Source organism: Cherax quadricarinatus, chromosome 53, assembly GCF_038502225.1.
Source record: "Cherax quadricarinatus isolate ZL_2023a chromosome 53, ASM3850222v1, whole genome shotgun sequence".
Classification (NCBI taxonomy): Eukaryota; Metazoa; Arthropoda; class Malacostraca; order Decapoda; family Parastacidae; genus Cherax; species Cherax quadricarinatus.
In genome coordinates, this window is record NC_091344.1 from 12,764,684 (window position 1) to 12,780,671 (window position 15,988).

The 15,988-nt window shown below is 40.4% G+C and overlaps 1 protein-coding gene across 1 annotated transcript in view; it reads left to right on the forward strand.

Moving 5' to 3' along the window:
• Window positions 1–15,988, forward strand: part of LOC128692260 (zinc finger protein 883-like) — a 95,605-nt gene that overhangs the window by 53,135 nt on the left and 26,482 nt on the right. The window contains exon 8 of the mRNA XM_070096327.1: window positions 8,894–9,081. Coding sequence (XP_069952428.1) covers window positions 8,894–9,081 — 188 coding nt within the window. The remainder of the gene's footprint in view (window positions 1–8,893; window positions 9,082–15,988) is intronic.

Genomic DNA, 15,988 nt, shown 5'->3' on the forward strand with positions numbered 1-15,988 from the left:
TGAAAGTTTTTCTTTTTCGGGCCACCCTGCCTTGGTGGGAATCGGCCAGTGTGATAATAATAATAATAATAATAATAATAAAAAAATATATATATATATATATATATATATATACCTGGAGTTTACCTGGAGAGAGTTCCGGGGGTCAACGCCCCCGCGGCCCAGTCTGTGACCAGGCCTCCTGGTGGATCAGAGCCTGATCAACCAGGCTGTTGCTGCTGGCTGCACGCAAACCAACGTACGAGCCACAGCCCGGCTGGTCAGGAACCGACTTTAGGTGCTTGTCCAGTGCCAGCTTGAAGACTGCCAGGGGTCTGTTGGTAATCCCCCTTATGTATGCTGGGAGGCAGTTGAACAGTCTCGGGCCACGCACGCACGCACACACGCACGCATGCGCACACGCACACACACACGCACGCATGCGCACACGCGCGCGCACACACACACACACACACACACACACACACACACACACACACACACACACACACACACACACACACACACACACACACACACACACACACACACCCCTGCCTACCTACCTCTGGGTTTTCTTCTATTTTCTTGTTAGTTCTTGTTCTTTTTTATTTCCTCTTATCTCCATGGGGAAATTGAACAGAATTCTTCCTCCATGAGCCATGTGTGTCGTAAGAGGTGACTGAATTGCCTGGAGCAAGAAGCTAGTAACCCCATCTCCTGTATAAATTACTAATTTTACAAAGAGAAACTCTCATTTTTCTTTTTGGGCCACCCTGCCTCGGTGGGATATGGCCGGTTTGTTGAAAGAAGTAAGGTTTGTTGTTGAAAAAGTATAATTGAAAACTGTTGTATTAGTGAAGCACCATAAAGCAAAGTGCTGTTAAGTAGATCCCACCTGTATTTATAAGAAAAGGTTAAAACAGCATAGTTTAGCTATAAATTTCTTTCTTCTTCTTTCAACAAATCAGCCATTTCCCACCGAGGCAGGGTAGCCCAAAAAGGAAAACAAAAGTTTCTCTTTTTAACTTTAGTAATGTATGCAGGAGAAGGGGTTACTAGCCCCTTGCTCCCGGCATTTTAGTCGACTCAAAGTTTATTCTCTATAAAGATTACAATGTTGAATTTACAGAATTTGGTTGTTGTGTGGTTTACATGTAGTTAAATAATGATTACAGAGTGTACCACTAGAACGCCTAGCATGGCTAGGCATTTCGGGCAGACTTAGTTTAATTCTTTATTTTAAAATATTACAAATTATGAGGTAAGTTGGTATTATGGCTAAGTGACTAAATACTAGTTTGTGAGTTTAGCAATGTGAATGCTTTTGTTTTGGCACAGTACATAGTTTCAGTATTGGAGTATCATAGGATTCATTATTTTAAGATTGAGATTAATATTTCTGTTTATGGTCAAATGGGTGAGTGAGTGTAAGTGTGAACCACCAGGTGGTATTCGTGTAGTTAGTTGATGGGGTGTATCAGGGAGATAAGATGTTTTCTAATGGTAGTTTTGAAGGTGATGAATGTGTCTGCAGTTCTAGAGTCTCGGGTAGGGTGTTCCAGATTTTAGGGCCTTTGACATACATTGAATTTTTGTAAAGGTTTAGTCGGACACGGGGAATGTCGTAGAGATGTTTGTGGCTGGTGTTGTGCCTGTGGGTTCTGTCACAACTATCAAGAAAGTGTTTTAGGTCAAGGTTGATATTGGAGTTTAAGGTCCTGTAGATGTAGATTGCACAGTAGTAAGTGTGGATGTACTGAATAGGGAGTAAGTTTAGATCTATGAAGAGTGGGGGGTGTGTTGCCAGGGATGGGATTTAGTGATTATTCTTACTGCAGCTTTTTGTTGGGTTATTATTGGCTTTAGGTGTGTTGCTGCAGTTGATCCCCAAGCACAAATAGCATAGGTGAGGTATGGATAAATAAGTGAGTGGTATAGTGTGAGAAGGGCATTTTGCGGCACGTAGTATCGTATCTTGGAGAGGATCCCAACTGTTTTGGATACTTTTTTTGTTATGTGTTGGATATGGGTGCTGAAATTCAGGTTGTTGTCAAGGTATAGGCCTAGGAATTTGCCCTCACTATGTCTGGTAATTAGAGTGTGGTCGATCTTAATGTTAATTTGTGCATCTCCTGCTCTGCTACCAAACATAATATAGTAGGTTTTGTCAGTGTTAAGCGTAAGTTTATTGGCTGTCATCCAAGTCGATATTTTGATCAGCTCCTCGTTAACAATGGTGTTGAGGGTGGCAAGATTAGGGTGAGAGATGACATAAGTCATGTCTTCAGCAAAGAGAATAGGTTTCAGGTGTTGGGATACCTTTGGAAGATCATTGATGTATATGAGGAAGAGCAGGGGACCAAGGACACTTCCCTGCGGAACTCCATTATCAAGTGGCCGTGTTGTTGATGCTGTGTCTTTAATGGTAACATACTGATACCTATTAGTAAGGTAAGATTTGAAATAAGCAAGCGCATGGCCTCTTATACCGTAATGGTCAAGTTTGTGGAGTAGGATGTCGTGGTCTACTGTGTCAAAAGCTTTCCTTAGGTCAATAAAAATTCCTAGTGGATATTCCTTATTTTCCAATGCTGTGTAAAGCAGCTCTAGCATTTTTATGATTGCATCATTAGTGTTTTTATTTTTCCTAAATCCAAATTGGCAGGGGTTGAGTATGTTTTGTGCTGTTATAAATGAATATAGTCTCCTGTGCATGAGTTTCTCAAAGATTTTGGATAACAATGGTAAGTTTGATATTGGCCTATAGTTGTTTAAGTCTGTAGGGTCACCACCTTTATGTATTGGTGTAACCCTTGCCATCTTGAGTAGTTTCGGGAAGGTGCTAGTTTCTAGTGACTTGTTAAAAAGTAATGAAATAGCATGCGAAAGGATATGGGCCGCTCGCTTGTACAGTAATGGTGGGACATTCGACAGATTCCCTGAGTTGTTTTTAAGTGACTTCATAATCTCAGTGACTTCCGAGGGCTCAGTTGGTGCAAGATAGAAGGAATTTGGGAAATTCCCATCTAGGTAGTCCCCGGCATGGGCATTGGTATGTGGGATTTTACTGGCGAGATTAGATCCTATGGTTGAGAAGAAGTCGTTTATCTTGTTAGCTGTGTCAGTGGGATGTAGTGGTGTTTCATTAGGTTTAGTTAGGACAATATTCTTGGTTTTTTTCAGTTTGTGGGTCCCTAGAATCTGAGAGAGTGTTTTCCAGGTCTTTTTTATATCTCCTCTAGTGTCTGTGAATCTACTGGAGTAGTATAGTTGTTTGGCTTTCTTTATTACTTTGGTGAGAACTGATGAATAGTGTTTAAGAATATCTTTGTGTATTAAGCCCTGTCTATATTGCTTTTCATATTGGTGTTTCTTGCCAATGGATTTCAGAATGGTGCTGGTTAGCCATGGGCAACCAAGCCGTTTGTTTGTGATCTGTTTCGTTTTTATAGGACAATGTTTGTTGTATAGTCTAAGTAATTTGTTAAGAAAAATGTCTGTCCAGTCATCAATACCATTGGCCTTGGAGAATTCTGTAGGCCAGTCAACAATCTCTAGGTCAGCTGTGAACTTCCTTATTGAGGCCTCGTCATGGAGTCTAAATGAGACTTTGTTGTATTCAAGTGGTGGTTTATTAATGTTTGTCAGGAGGAAGGTAGGGTAGTGGTCTGTAGTGCTATCTGTGATTATCCCTGATTTAAGGGGGGCTAGTATATTGGTCCATATGTGGTCTATTATGGTTGCACTTGTCTCAGTGAGCCTGGTTGGTTTAGTTATTGTTGGTATGAGAAGTGTGTTGTTCATATTGTTGATGAAATCAGTTACAGGCTGATCATCTAGTAAGCCAAGGTTGATGTTGAAGTCTCCAGCTAAGAGAAGGTGGTGCTTATTCATTTGTCTGTTTGTTATTAGTGACTTTAATTTCTCACTGAAATTTGGGATGTTTGTGTGAGGTATCCGGTAAATGGCACCAATTGTTATAGGTGTCTTAAGGTTTTATACAGTAAAATTAGCAAAAATGTATTCCCCATATTCATCACTAAAGCAAGTGGTGCTAATACAAGATAATTGGTTAGAGTAATAGATTGCAATACTACCCCAACTTGGTTTGGTCTGCAGTTGTGAATTGATGTGTATCCTGGTAGAGGGTAGATATCTATTGTGTCCTGCTTAAGCCAGGTCTCAGTAAGAATAATGCAGGAGAAGGGTGTCTTTAGTGATTCAAGGAGTGCCAGGAGTGTTTGCTTAAGGACCTGATGTTGTAGTTAAGTACTGATAGACTTTTAGCATTGTTTAGGATAGTGCTGGGTTGTGATGCTGTGTAATAAAGGCAGTTATTTTCCAATAGGTTTTGATTGGGTGTCAGATTATGGAGGTTTAGATCAGGGTCAACGTGATCAATCATCTTCTAGGTTTAAATTATGGTTATTTATATCCTGAGATAGGTAGTAGGTTGGTAGACAGCAACCACCCAGGGAAGTACTACCGTCCTGCCAGATGACTGTGAAACAAAAACCTGTAACTGTTTTGCATGATGGTAGGATTGCTGGTTTCTTTTTCTGTCTCATAAACACGCTAGATAACAGGGATATCTTGCTACTCCTACTTACACTTTGGTCACACTTCACAGACACGCACATGCATATATATATATATACATACATCTAGGTTTTTCTCCTTTTTCTAAATAGCTCTTGTTCTTTTTTATTTCTTCTATTGTCCATGGGGAAGTGGAAAAGAATCTTTCCTCTGTAAGCCATGCGTGTCGTATGAGGCGACTAAAATGCCGGGAGCAATGGGCTAGTAACCCCTTCTCCTGTATACATTTACTAAAAAAGAGAAGAAGAAAAACTTTATAAAACTGGGATGCTTAAATGTGCGTGGATGTAGTGCGGATGACAAGAAACAGATGATTGCTGATGTTATGAATGAAAAGAAGTTGGATGTCCTGGCTCTAAGCGAAACAAAGCTGAAGGGGGTAGGAGAGTTTCAGTGGGGGGAAATAAATGGGATTAAATCTGGAGTATCTGAGAGAGTTAGAGCAAAGGAAGGGGTAGCAGTAATGTTAAATGATCAGTTATGGAAGGAGAAAAGAGAATATGAATGTGTAAATTCAAGAATTATGTGGATTAAAGTAAAGGTTGGATGCGAGAAGTGGGTCATAATAAGCGTGTATGCACCTGGAGAAGAGAGGAATGCAGAGGAGAGAGAGAGATTTTGGGAGATGTTAAGTGAATGTATAGGAGCCTTTGAACCAAGTGAGAGAGTAATTGTGGTAGGGGACCTGAATGCTAAAGTAGGAGAAACTTTTAGAGAGGGTGTGGTAGGTAAGTTTGGGGTGCCAGGTGTAAATGATAATGGGAGCCCTTTGATTGAACTTTGTATAGAAAGGGGTTTAGTTATAGGTAATACATATTTTAAGAAAAAGAGGATAAATAAGTATACACGATATGATGTAGGGCGAAATGACAGTAGTTTGTTGGATTATGTATTGGTAGATAAAAGACTGTTGAGTAGACTTCAGGATGTACATGTTTATAGAGGGGCCACAGATATATCAGATCACTTTCTAGTTGTAGCTACACTGAGAGTAAAAGGTAGATGGGATACAAGGAGAATAGAAGCATCAGGCAAGAGAGAGGTGAAGGTTTATAAACTAAAAGAGGAGGCAGTTAGGGTAAGATATAAACAGCTATTGGAGGATAGATGGGCTAATGAGAGCATAGGCAATGGGGTCGAAGAGGTATGGGGTAGGTTTAAAAATGTAGTGTTAGAGTGTTCAGCAGAAGTTTGTGGTTACAGGAAAGTGGGTGCAGGAGGGAAGAGGAGCGATTGGTGGAATGATGATGTAAAGAGAGTAGTAAGGGAGAAAAAGTTAGCATATGAGAAGTTTTTACAAAGTAGAAGTGATGCAAGGAGGGAAGAGTATATGGAGAAAAAGAGAGAGGTTAAGAGAGTGGTGAAGCAATGTAAAAAGAGAGCAAATGAGAGAGTGGGTGAGATGTTATCAACAAATTTTGTTGAAAATAAGAAAAAGTTTTGGAGTGAGATTAACAAGTTAAGAAAGCCTAGAGAACAAATGGATTTGTCAGTTAAAAATAGGAGAGGAGAGTTATTAAATGGAGAGTTAGAGGTATTGGGAAAATGGAGGGAATATTTTGAGGAATTGTTAAATGTTGATGAAGATAGGGAAGCTGTGATTTCGTGTATAGGGCAAGGAGGAATAACATCTTGTAGGAGTGAGGAAGAGCCAGTTGTGAGTGTGGGGGAAGTTCGTGAGGCAGTAGGTAAAATGAAAGGGGGTAAGGCAGCCGGGATTGATGGGATAAAGATAGAAATGTTAAAAGCAGGTGGGGATATAGTTTTGGAGTGGTTGGTGCAATTATTTAATAAATGTATGGAAGAGGGTAAGGTACCTAGTGATTGGCAGAGAGCATGCATAGTTCCTTTGTATAAAGGCAAAGGGGATAAAAGAGAGTGCAAAAATTATTGGGGGATAAGTCTGTTGAGTGTACCTGGTAAAGTGTATGGTAGAGTTATAATTGAAAGAATTAAGAGTAAGACGGAGAATAGGATAGCAAATGAACAAGGAGGCTTTAGGAAAGGTAGGGGGTGTGTGGACCAGGTGTTTACAGTGAAACATATAAGTGAACAGTATTTAGATAAGGCTAAAGAGGTCTTTGTGGCATTTGTGGATTTGGAAAAGGCGTATGACAGGGTGGATAGGGGGGCAATGTGGCAGATGTTGCAAGTGTATGGTGTAGGAGGTAGGTTACTGAAAGCAGTGAAGAGTTTTTACGAGGATAGTGAGGCTCAAGTTAGAGTATGTAGGAAAGAGGGAAATTTTTTCCCAGTAAAAGTAGGCCTTAGACAAGGATGTGTGATGTCACCGTGGTTGTTTAATATATTTATAGATGGGGTTGTAAGAGAAGTAAATGCGAGGGTCTTGGCAAGAGGCGTGGAGTTAAAAGATAAAGAATCACACACAAAGTGGGAGTTGTCACAGCTGCTCTTTGCTGATGACACTGTGCTTTTGGGAGATTCTGAAGAGAAGCTGCAGAGATTGGTGGATGAATTTGGTAGGGTGTGCAAAAGAAGAAAATTAAAGGTGAATACAGGAAAGAGTAAGGTTATGAGGATAACAAAAAGATTAGGTGATGAAAGATTGAATATCAGATTGGAGGGAGAGAGTATGGAGGAGGTGAACGTATTCAGATATTTGGGAGTGGACGTGTCAGCGGATGGGTCTATGAAAGATGAGGTGAATCATAGAATTGATGAGGGAAAAAGAGTGAGTGGTGCACTTAGGAGTCTGTGGAGACAAAGAACTTTGTCCTTAGAGGCAAAGAGGGGAATGTATGAGAGTATAGTTTTACCAACGCTCTTATATGGGTGTGAAGCGTGGGTGATGAATGTTGCAGCGAGGAGAAGGCTGGAGGCAGTGGAGATGTCATGTCTGAGGGCAATGTGTGGTGTGAATATAATGCAGAGAATTCGTAGTTTGGAAGTTAGGAGGAGGTGCGGGATTACCAAAACTGTTATCCAGAGGGCTGAGGAAGGGTTGTTGAGGTGGTTCGGACATGTAGAGAGAATGGAGCGAAACAGAATGACTTCAAGAGTGTATCAGTCTGTAGTGGAAGGAAGGCAGGGTAGGGGTAGGCCTAGGAAGGGTTGGAGGGAGGGGGTAAAGGAGGTTTTGTGTGCGAGGGGCTTGGACTTCCAGCAGGCATGCGTGAGCGTGTTTGATAGGAGTGAATGGAGACAAATGGTTTTTAATACTTGACGTGCTGTTGGAGTGTGAGCAAAGTAACATTTATGAAGGGATTCAGGGAAACCAGCAGGCCGGACTTGAGTCCTGGAGATGGGAAGTACAGTGCCTGCACTCTGAAGGAGGGGTGTTAATGTTGCAGTTTAAAAACTGTAGTGTAAAGCACCCTTCTGGCAAGACAGTGATGGAGTGAATGATGGTGAAAGTTTTTCTTTTTCGGGCCACCCTGCCTTGGTGGGAATCGGCCAGTGTGATAATAAAAAAAAAAAAAAAATTATATCCTGAGTTATGTGTTGAGTTCTAGTACTGATATCTGTAGTGGTGAAGTTGATGTTGTCTATGTACAACTAGATTTAATCTAATAATATAAAAATACAAATTAAAAATAGCACCAGTCTCTCACTAGTAATTGCACTATGGTCTAATATAATGAATTTGGTATTGACTATAGTACAACTGAGTTTAATCTAATAATATAAAAAAGGCACAAGACTCTCAATTGTAATTGCACTAAGGTCTTATATAAGTTGTTTACAAGAATTAGAGTACATGTATAACTAGATTTAAATTGACAGGATAAAATACACAAGTTAAGGTAGCAAAAGAATAATAAAAAAAAAATGATAAAAATAAAAATAGCAATGACTTGGTTATAATATGCTAGTAAGATGGTAGACAGGATAGTATAAAAGTTGTAGTTGAAAATACTCTTACGACATACATGGCTTACGGAGGAAGAATTCTGTTCCACTTCCCCATGGAGATAAGAGGAAATAAGAACAAGAATTAGTAAACAAATAGAAGAAAACCCAGAGGGGTGTGTGTGTATATATATGTTTGTACATGTATGTGTAGTGTGACTTAAGTGTAAGTAGAAGAAGCAAGATGTACCTGAAATCTTGCATGTTTATGAGACAGAAAAAAGACACCAGCAATCCTTCCATCATGTAAAACAATAACAGGCTTTTGTTTTACACTCACTTGGCAGGATGGTAGTACCTCCCTGGTCAGTTGCTGTCTACCAACCTACTATCTAGACAAAGTTGTGGAAAGGAATGTTTGAGCATTCTGTTTCAGTATTTATTTTTTCTTTTCTTTTTTTATTAATTTTCAATGTAAATTTTGAAATTATTTTTATTTCAGCCTCCTAAAGAAGAGAGAGAATATCCTTGTCCAACCTGTGGAAAAGTATTTACTCATCCAAGTTCCCTCATCTATCATCGTGATTCTACCCACAATAATGGACGCATGTTTGTCTGTCACTTGTGTGGGTCTGCATTCAAGCATAAACAACTTCTTCAGAGACATTACAGTGTTCATTCTGAAGACAGGTAAGTTAATGAAAAGAGTAAATTGATATTATTATTATATTATTATATTTTTATATTAACACGCTGGCCGATTCCCACCAAGGCAGGGTGGCCCGAAAAAGAAAAACTTCCACCATCATTCACTCCATCACTGTCTTGCCAGAAGGGTGTTTTACACTAAAAATTTTAAACTGCAACATTAACACCCCTCCTTCAGAGTGCAGGCACTGTACTTCCCATCTCCAGGACTCAAGTCCGGCCTGCCGGTTTCCCTGAACCCCTTCATAAATGTTACTTTGCTCACACTCCAACAGCATGTCAAGTATTAACAACCATTTGTCTCCATTCACTCCTATCAAACACGCTCACGCATGCCAGCTGGAAGTCCAAGCCCCTCGCACACAAAACCTCCTTTACCCCCTCCCTCCAACCTTTCCTAGGCCAACCCCTACCCCGCCTTCCTTCCACTACAGACTGATACACTCTTGAAGTCATTCTGTTTTGCTCCATTCTCTCTACATGTCCGAACCACCTCAACAACCCTTCCTCAGCCCTCTGGACAGCAGTTTTGGCAATCCCGCACCTTCTCCTAACTTCCAAACTACGAATTCTCTGCATTACATTCACACCACACATTGCCCTCAGCCATGACATCTCCACTGCCTCCAGCCTTCTCCTCGCTGCAACATTCATCACCCATGCTTCACACCCATATAAGAGCGTTGGTAAAACTATACTCTCATACATTCCCCTCTTTGCCTCCAAGGACAAAGTTCTTTGTCTCCACAGACTCCTAAGTGCACCACTCACCCTTTTCCCCTCATCAATTCTATGATTCACCTCATCTTTCATAGATCCATCCGCTGACACGTCCACTCCCAAATATCTGAATACATTCACCTCCTCCATACTCTCTCCCTCCAATCTGATATCCAATCTTTCATCACCTAATCTTTTTGTTATCCTCATAACCTTACTCTTTCCTGTATTCACTTTTAATTTTCTTCTTTTGCATACCCTACCAAATTCATCCACCAACCTCTGCAACTTCTCTTCAGAATCTTCCAAGAGCACAGTGTCATCAGCAAAGAGCAACTGTGACAACTCCCTCTTTATGTGTGATTCTTTATCTTTTAACTCCACGCCTCTTGCAAGACCCTCGCATTTACTTCTCTTACAACCCATCTATAAATATCTTAAACAACCATGGTGACATCACACATCCTTGTCTAAGGTCTACTTTTACTGGGAAATAATCTCCCTCTTTCCTACATACTCTAACTTGAGCCTCACTATCCTCGTAAAAACTCTTCACTGTTTTCAGTAACCTACCTCCTATACCATATACCTTCAACATCTGCCACATTGAACCCCTATCCACCCTGTCATACGCCTTTTCCAAATCCATAAATGCCACAAAAACCTCTTTAGCCTTATCTAAATACTGTTCACTTATATGTTTCACTGTAAACACCTGGTCCACACACCCCCTACCTTTCCTAAAGCCTCCTTGTTCATTTGCTATCCTATTCTCCGTCTTACTCTTAATTCTTTCAATAATAACTCTACCATACACTTTACCAGGTATACTCAACAGACTTTTTTTTTTTTTTTCAACAAGTCGGCTGTCTCCCACCGAGGCAGGGTGACCCAAAAAAGAAAGAAAATCTCCAGAAAGAAAATACTTTCATCATCATTCAACACTCTCACCTCAGTCACACATAATCACTGTTTTTACAGAGGTGCTCAGAACTCAACAGTTTAGAAGCATATACGTATAAAGATACACAACATATCCCTCCAAACTGCTAATATCCCGAAACCCCTCCTTTAGAGTGCAGGCATTGTACTTCCCATTTCCAGGACTCAAGTCCCTGAATCCCTTCACTAAATATTACCCTGCTCACACTCCAACAGCTCGTCAGGTCCCAAATACCATTCGTCTCCATTCACTCCTATCGAACACGCTCATGCACGCCTGCTGAAAGTCCAAGCCCCTCGCCCATAAAACCTCCCTTACCCCTTCCTTCCAACCTTTTCGAGGACGACCCCTACCCTGTCTTCCTTCTCCTACCGATTTAAATGCTCTCCATGTCATTTTACTTTGATCCATTCTCTCTAAATGACCAAACCACCTTAACAACCCCTCTTCAGCCCTCTGACTAATACTTTTATTAACTCCACATCTTCTCCTAATTTCCACACTCCGAATTTTCTGCATAATATTTACACCACACATTGCCCTTAGACAGGACAACTCCACTGCCTCCAATCGTCTCCTCGCTGCTGCATTCACAACCCAAGCTTCACACCCATATAAGAGTGTTGGTACTACTATACTTTCATACATTCCCTTCTTTGCGTCCATAGATAACGTTTTTTTGACTCCACATATACCTCAATGCACCACTCACCTTTTTTCCCTCATCAATTCTGTGATTAACCTCATCCTTCATAAATCCATCTGCCGACATGTCAACTCCCAAGTATCTGAAAACATTCACTTCTTCCATACTCCTCCTTCCCAATTTGTTATCCAATTTTTCTTTATCTAAATCATTTGATACCCTCATCACCTTACTCTTTTCTATGTTCACTTTCAACTTTCTACCTTTACACACACTCCCAAACTCATCCACTAACCTTTGCAATTTTTCTTTAGAATCTCCCATAAGCACAGTATCATCAGCAAAAACTAACTGTGTCAAATTCCATTTTGTATTTGATTCCCCGGAATTTAATCCCACCCCTCTCCCGAACACCCTAGCCTTTACTTCTTTTACAACCCCATCTATAAATATATTAAACAACCATGGTGACATTACACATCCCTGTCTAAGACCTACTTTTACTGGGAAGTAGTCTCCCTCTCTTCTACACACCCTAACCTGAGCCTCACTATCCTCATAAAAACTCTTTTCAGCATTTAATAACTTACCACCTATTCCATATACTTGCAACATCTGCCACATTGCTCCCCTATCCACTCTATCATATGCCTTTTCTAAATCCATAAATGCAATAAAAACTTCCCTACCCTTATCTAAATACTGTTCACATATATGCTTCAATGTAAACACTTGATCTACACATCCCCTACCCACTCTGAAACCTCCTTGCTCATCCGCAATCCTACATTCTGTCTTGCCTCTAATTCTTTCAATTATAACCCTATCGTACACTTTTCCTGGTATACTCAGTAAACCTATTCCTCTATGATTTTTACAATCTCTTTTGTCCCCCTTCCTTTTATGTAAAGGGACTATACATGCTCTCCGCCAATCCCTAGGTACCTTCCCCTCTTTCATACATTTATTAAACAAAAGTACCAACCACTCCAACCATATACCCCCCTGCTTTTAACATTTCTGTCATGATCCCATCAGTTCTAGCTGCTTTACCTCCTTTCATTGTACGTAATGCCTCACGTACCTCCCCCACACTTATATTCTGCTCTTCTTCACTCCTAAAAGATGGTATACCTCCCTGACCAGTGCATGAAATTACCGCCTCTCTTTCTTCCTGAACATTTAAAAGTTCCTCAAAATATTCTCGCCATCTACCTAATACCTCCCTCTCCCCATCTACTAACTCCCCTACTCTGTTTTTAACTGACAAATCCATACGTTCCCTAGGCTTTCTTAACTTGTTTAACTCACTCCGAAATTTTTTCTTATTTTCATTAAAATTTCTTGACAGTGCCTCTCCCACTCTATCATCTGCTCTCCTTTTGCACTCTCTCACCACTCTCTTCACCTTTCTTTTACTCTCAATATACTCTGCTCTTCTTATAACACTTCTTTGTAAAAACCTCTCATAAGCTACGTTTTCTCTTTTATCACACCCTTTACTTCATCATTCCACCAATCACTCCTCTTTCCTCCTGCCCCCACCCTCCTATAACCACAAACTTCTGCCCCACATTCTAATACTGCATTTTTAAAACTATTCCAACCCTCTTCAACCCCCTCCTCTACTCATCTTTGCACTAGCCCACATATCTGCCAATAGTCGCTTATATCTCACCCGAACTTCCTCCTCCCTTAGTTTATACACTTTCACCTCTCTCTTACTTGTTGTTGCCACCTTCCGCTTGTCCCATCTACCTCTTACCCTAACTGTAGCTACAACTAAATAATGGTCCGATATATCAGTTGCCCCTCTATAAACATGTGTACATCCTGGAGCCTACCCATCAACCTTTTATCCACCAATATATAATCTAACAAACTACTTTCATTACGTGCTACATCATACCTTGTATATTTATTTATCCCCCTATAATTTTTGCACTCTCTTTTGTCCTCTTTGCCTTTACGCAAAGGAACTATGCATGCTCTCTGCCAATCCCTAGGTACCTTACCCTCTTCCATACATTTATTAAATAATAGCACCAACCACTCCAAAACTATATCCCCACCTGCTTTTAACATTTCTATCTTTATCCCATCAATCCCAGCTGCTTTACCCCCTTCCATTTTACGTACTACCTCACGAACTTCTCCCACACTCACAACTGGCTCTTCCTCTCTCCTACAAGATGTTTTTCCTCCTTGCCCTATACACAAAATCATAGCTTCCCTGTCTTCATCAACATTTAACAATTCCTCAAAATATTCCCTTCATCTCCCCAATACCTCTAACTCTCCATTTAATAAAACTCCTCTCCTATTCTTAACTGACAAATCCATTTGTTCTCTAGGCTTCCTTAACTTGTTAATCTCACTCCAAAATTTTTTCGTATTTTCAACAAAATTTGTTGATAACATCTCACCCACTCTCTTATTTGTTCTCTTTTTACATTGCTTCACCACTCTCTTAACCTCTCTCTTTTTCTCCATATACCCTTCCCTCCTTGCATCACTTCTACTTTGTTAAAACTTCTCATATGCTAACTTTTTCTCCCTTACTACTCTCTTTACATCATCATTCCACCAATCGCTCCTCTTCCCTCCCGCACCCACTTTCCTGTAACCACAAACTTCTGCTGAACACTCTAACACTACATTTTTAAACCTACCCCATACCTCTTCGACCCCATTGCCTATGCTCTCATTAGCCCATCTATCCTCCAATAGCTGTTTATATTTTACCCTAACTGCCTCCTCTTTTAGTTTATAAACCTTCACCTCTCTCTTCCATGATGCTTCTATTCTCCTTGTATCCCATCTACCTTTTACTCTCAGTGTAGCTACAACTAAAAAGTGATCTGATATATCTGTGGCCCCTCTATAAACATGTACATCCTGAAGTCTACTCAACAGTCTTCTATCTACCAATACATAATCCAACAAACTACTGTCATTTTGCCCTACATCATCTTGTATACTTATCCTCTTTTTCTTAAAATATGTATTACCTATAACTAAACCCCTTTCTATACAAAGTTCAATCAAAGGGCTCCCATTATCATTTACACCTGGCACCCCAAACTTACCTACCACACCCTCTCTAAAAGTTTCTCCTACTTTAGCATTCAGGTCCCCTACCACAATTACTCTCTCGCTTGGTTCAAAGGTTCCTATACATTCACTTAACATCTCCCAAAATCTCTCTCTCTCTCCTCTACATTCCTCTCTTCTCCAGGTGCATACACACTTATTATGACCCACTTTTTGCATCCAACCTTGAATTTACACATTCATATTCTCTTTTCTCCTTCCATAACTGAGCCTTCAACATTATTGCTACCCCTTCCTTAGCTTTAACTCTCTCAGATACTCCAGATTTAATCCCATATATTTCTCCCCACCGAAACTCCCCTACCCCCTTCAGCTTTGTTTCGCTTAGGGCCAGGACATCCAACTTCTTTTCATTCATAACATCAGCAATCATCTGTTTCTTGTCATCCGCACAACATCCACGCACATTCAAGCATCCCAGCTTTATTAAGTTTTCTTCTTCTCTTTTTTAGCAAATGTTTACAGGAGAAGGGGTTACTAGCCCATTGCTCCCCGCATTTTAGTCACCTCATATGACACGCATGGCTTATGAAGGAAAGATTCTTTTCCACTTCCCCATGGACAATAGAAGAAATAAAGAAGAACAAGAGCTATTTAGAAAAAGGAGAAAACCCCAGATGTATGTATATATATATGCATGTGTGTGTCTGTGAAGTGTGACCAAAGTGTAAGTAGGAGTAGCAAGATATCCCTGTTATCTAGCATGTTTATGAGACAGAAAAAGACACCAGCAATCCTACCATCATGTAAAACAGTTACAGGTTTCTGTTTCACAGTCATCTGGCAGGACAGTAGTACTTCCCTGGGTGGTTGCTGTCTACCAACCTACTACCTATGTTAGCCATTCCCACCAGTTAGGGTGCGAGATTACTAAATGTATTATTCAGAGATGTGAGGAGGGGTTGTTGAGGTGGTTTGAACATTTAGAGAGGATGGAAGAAAATAGGATAAATCTGGAGTGAAGGGAAGACACTGTAGGAGTTGCCCTAGGGAAGGTTGGAGGGAGGGGATAAATGAGGTTTTGTGTGCAAAAGGCTTGGATGTCCAGCAGGGATGTATAAACATGTTAAATAAGAGTGAGTGGAGGCATGATGAACTGTTGGTATGAGCAATTTAATATTTTGTGAAGAGCTCAAGGGAAACTTGTTAGCTGGACTTGAGTCCTGGAGGTGGGAAGTATAGTGCCTGCACTCTGGAGGAGGGATTGTGGTAGGGATATTTGCAGTGTGGAGGAGCATCTTAACTATAGATATATTTTATATGTAATGGTTCTGAAGTCAACTGCTTTTAAGTGTATTAAACATCTGCAATATCATTTTTTCTCTAAAATTCCACAGAAGTCAGCATTGATACATTAACCCTTAAACTGTCCAAACATAGATCTACATTAGTACCGCTAGCGCTCCAGACATAAATCAGTGTTTTATTTTTCCTGCCTCCAAATTTGGCACGTTTGGCCAGAGATG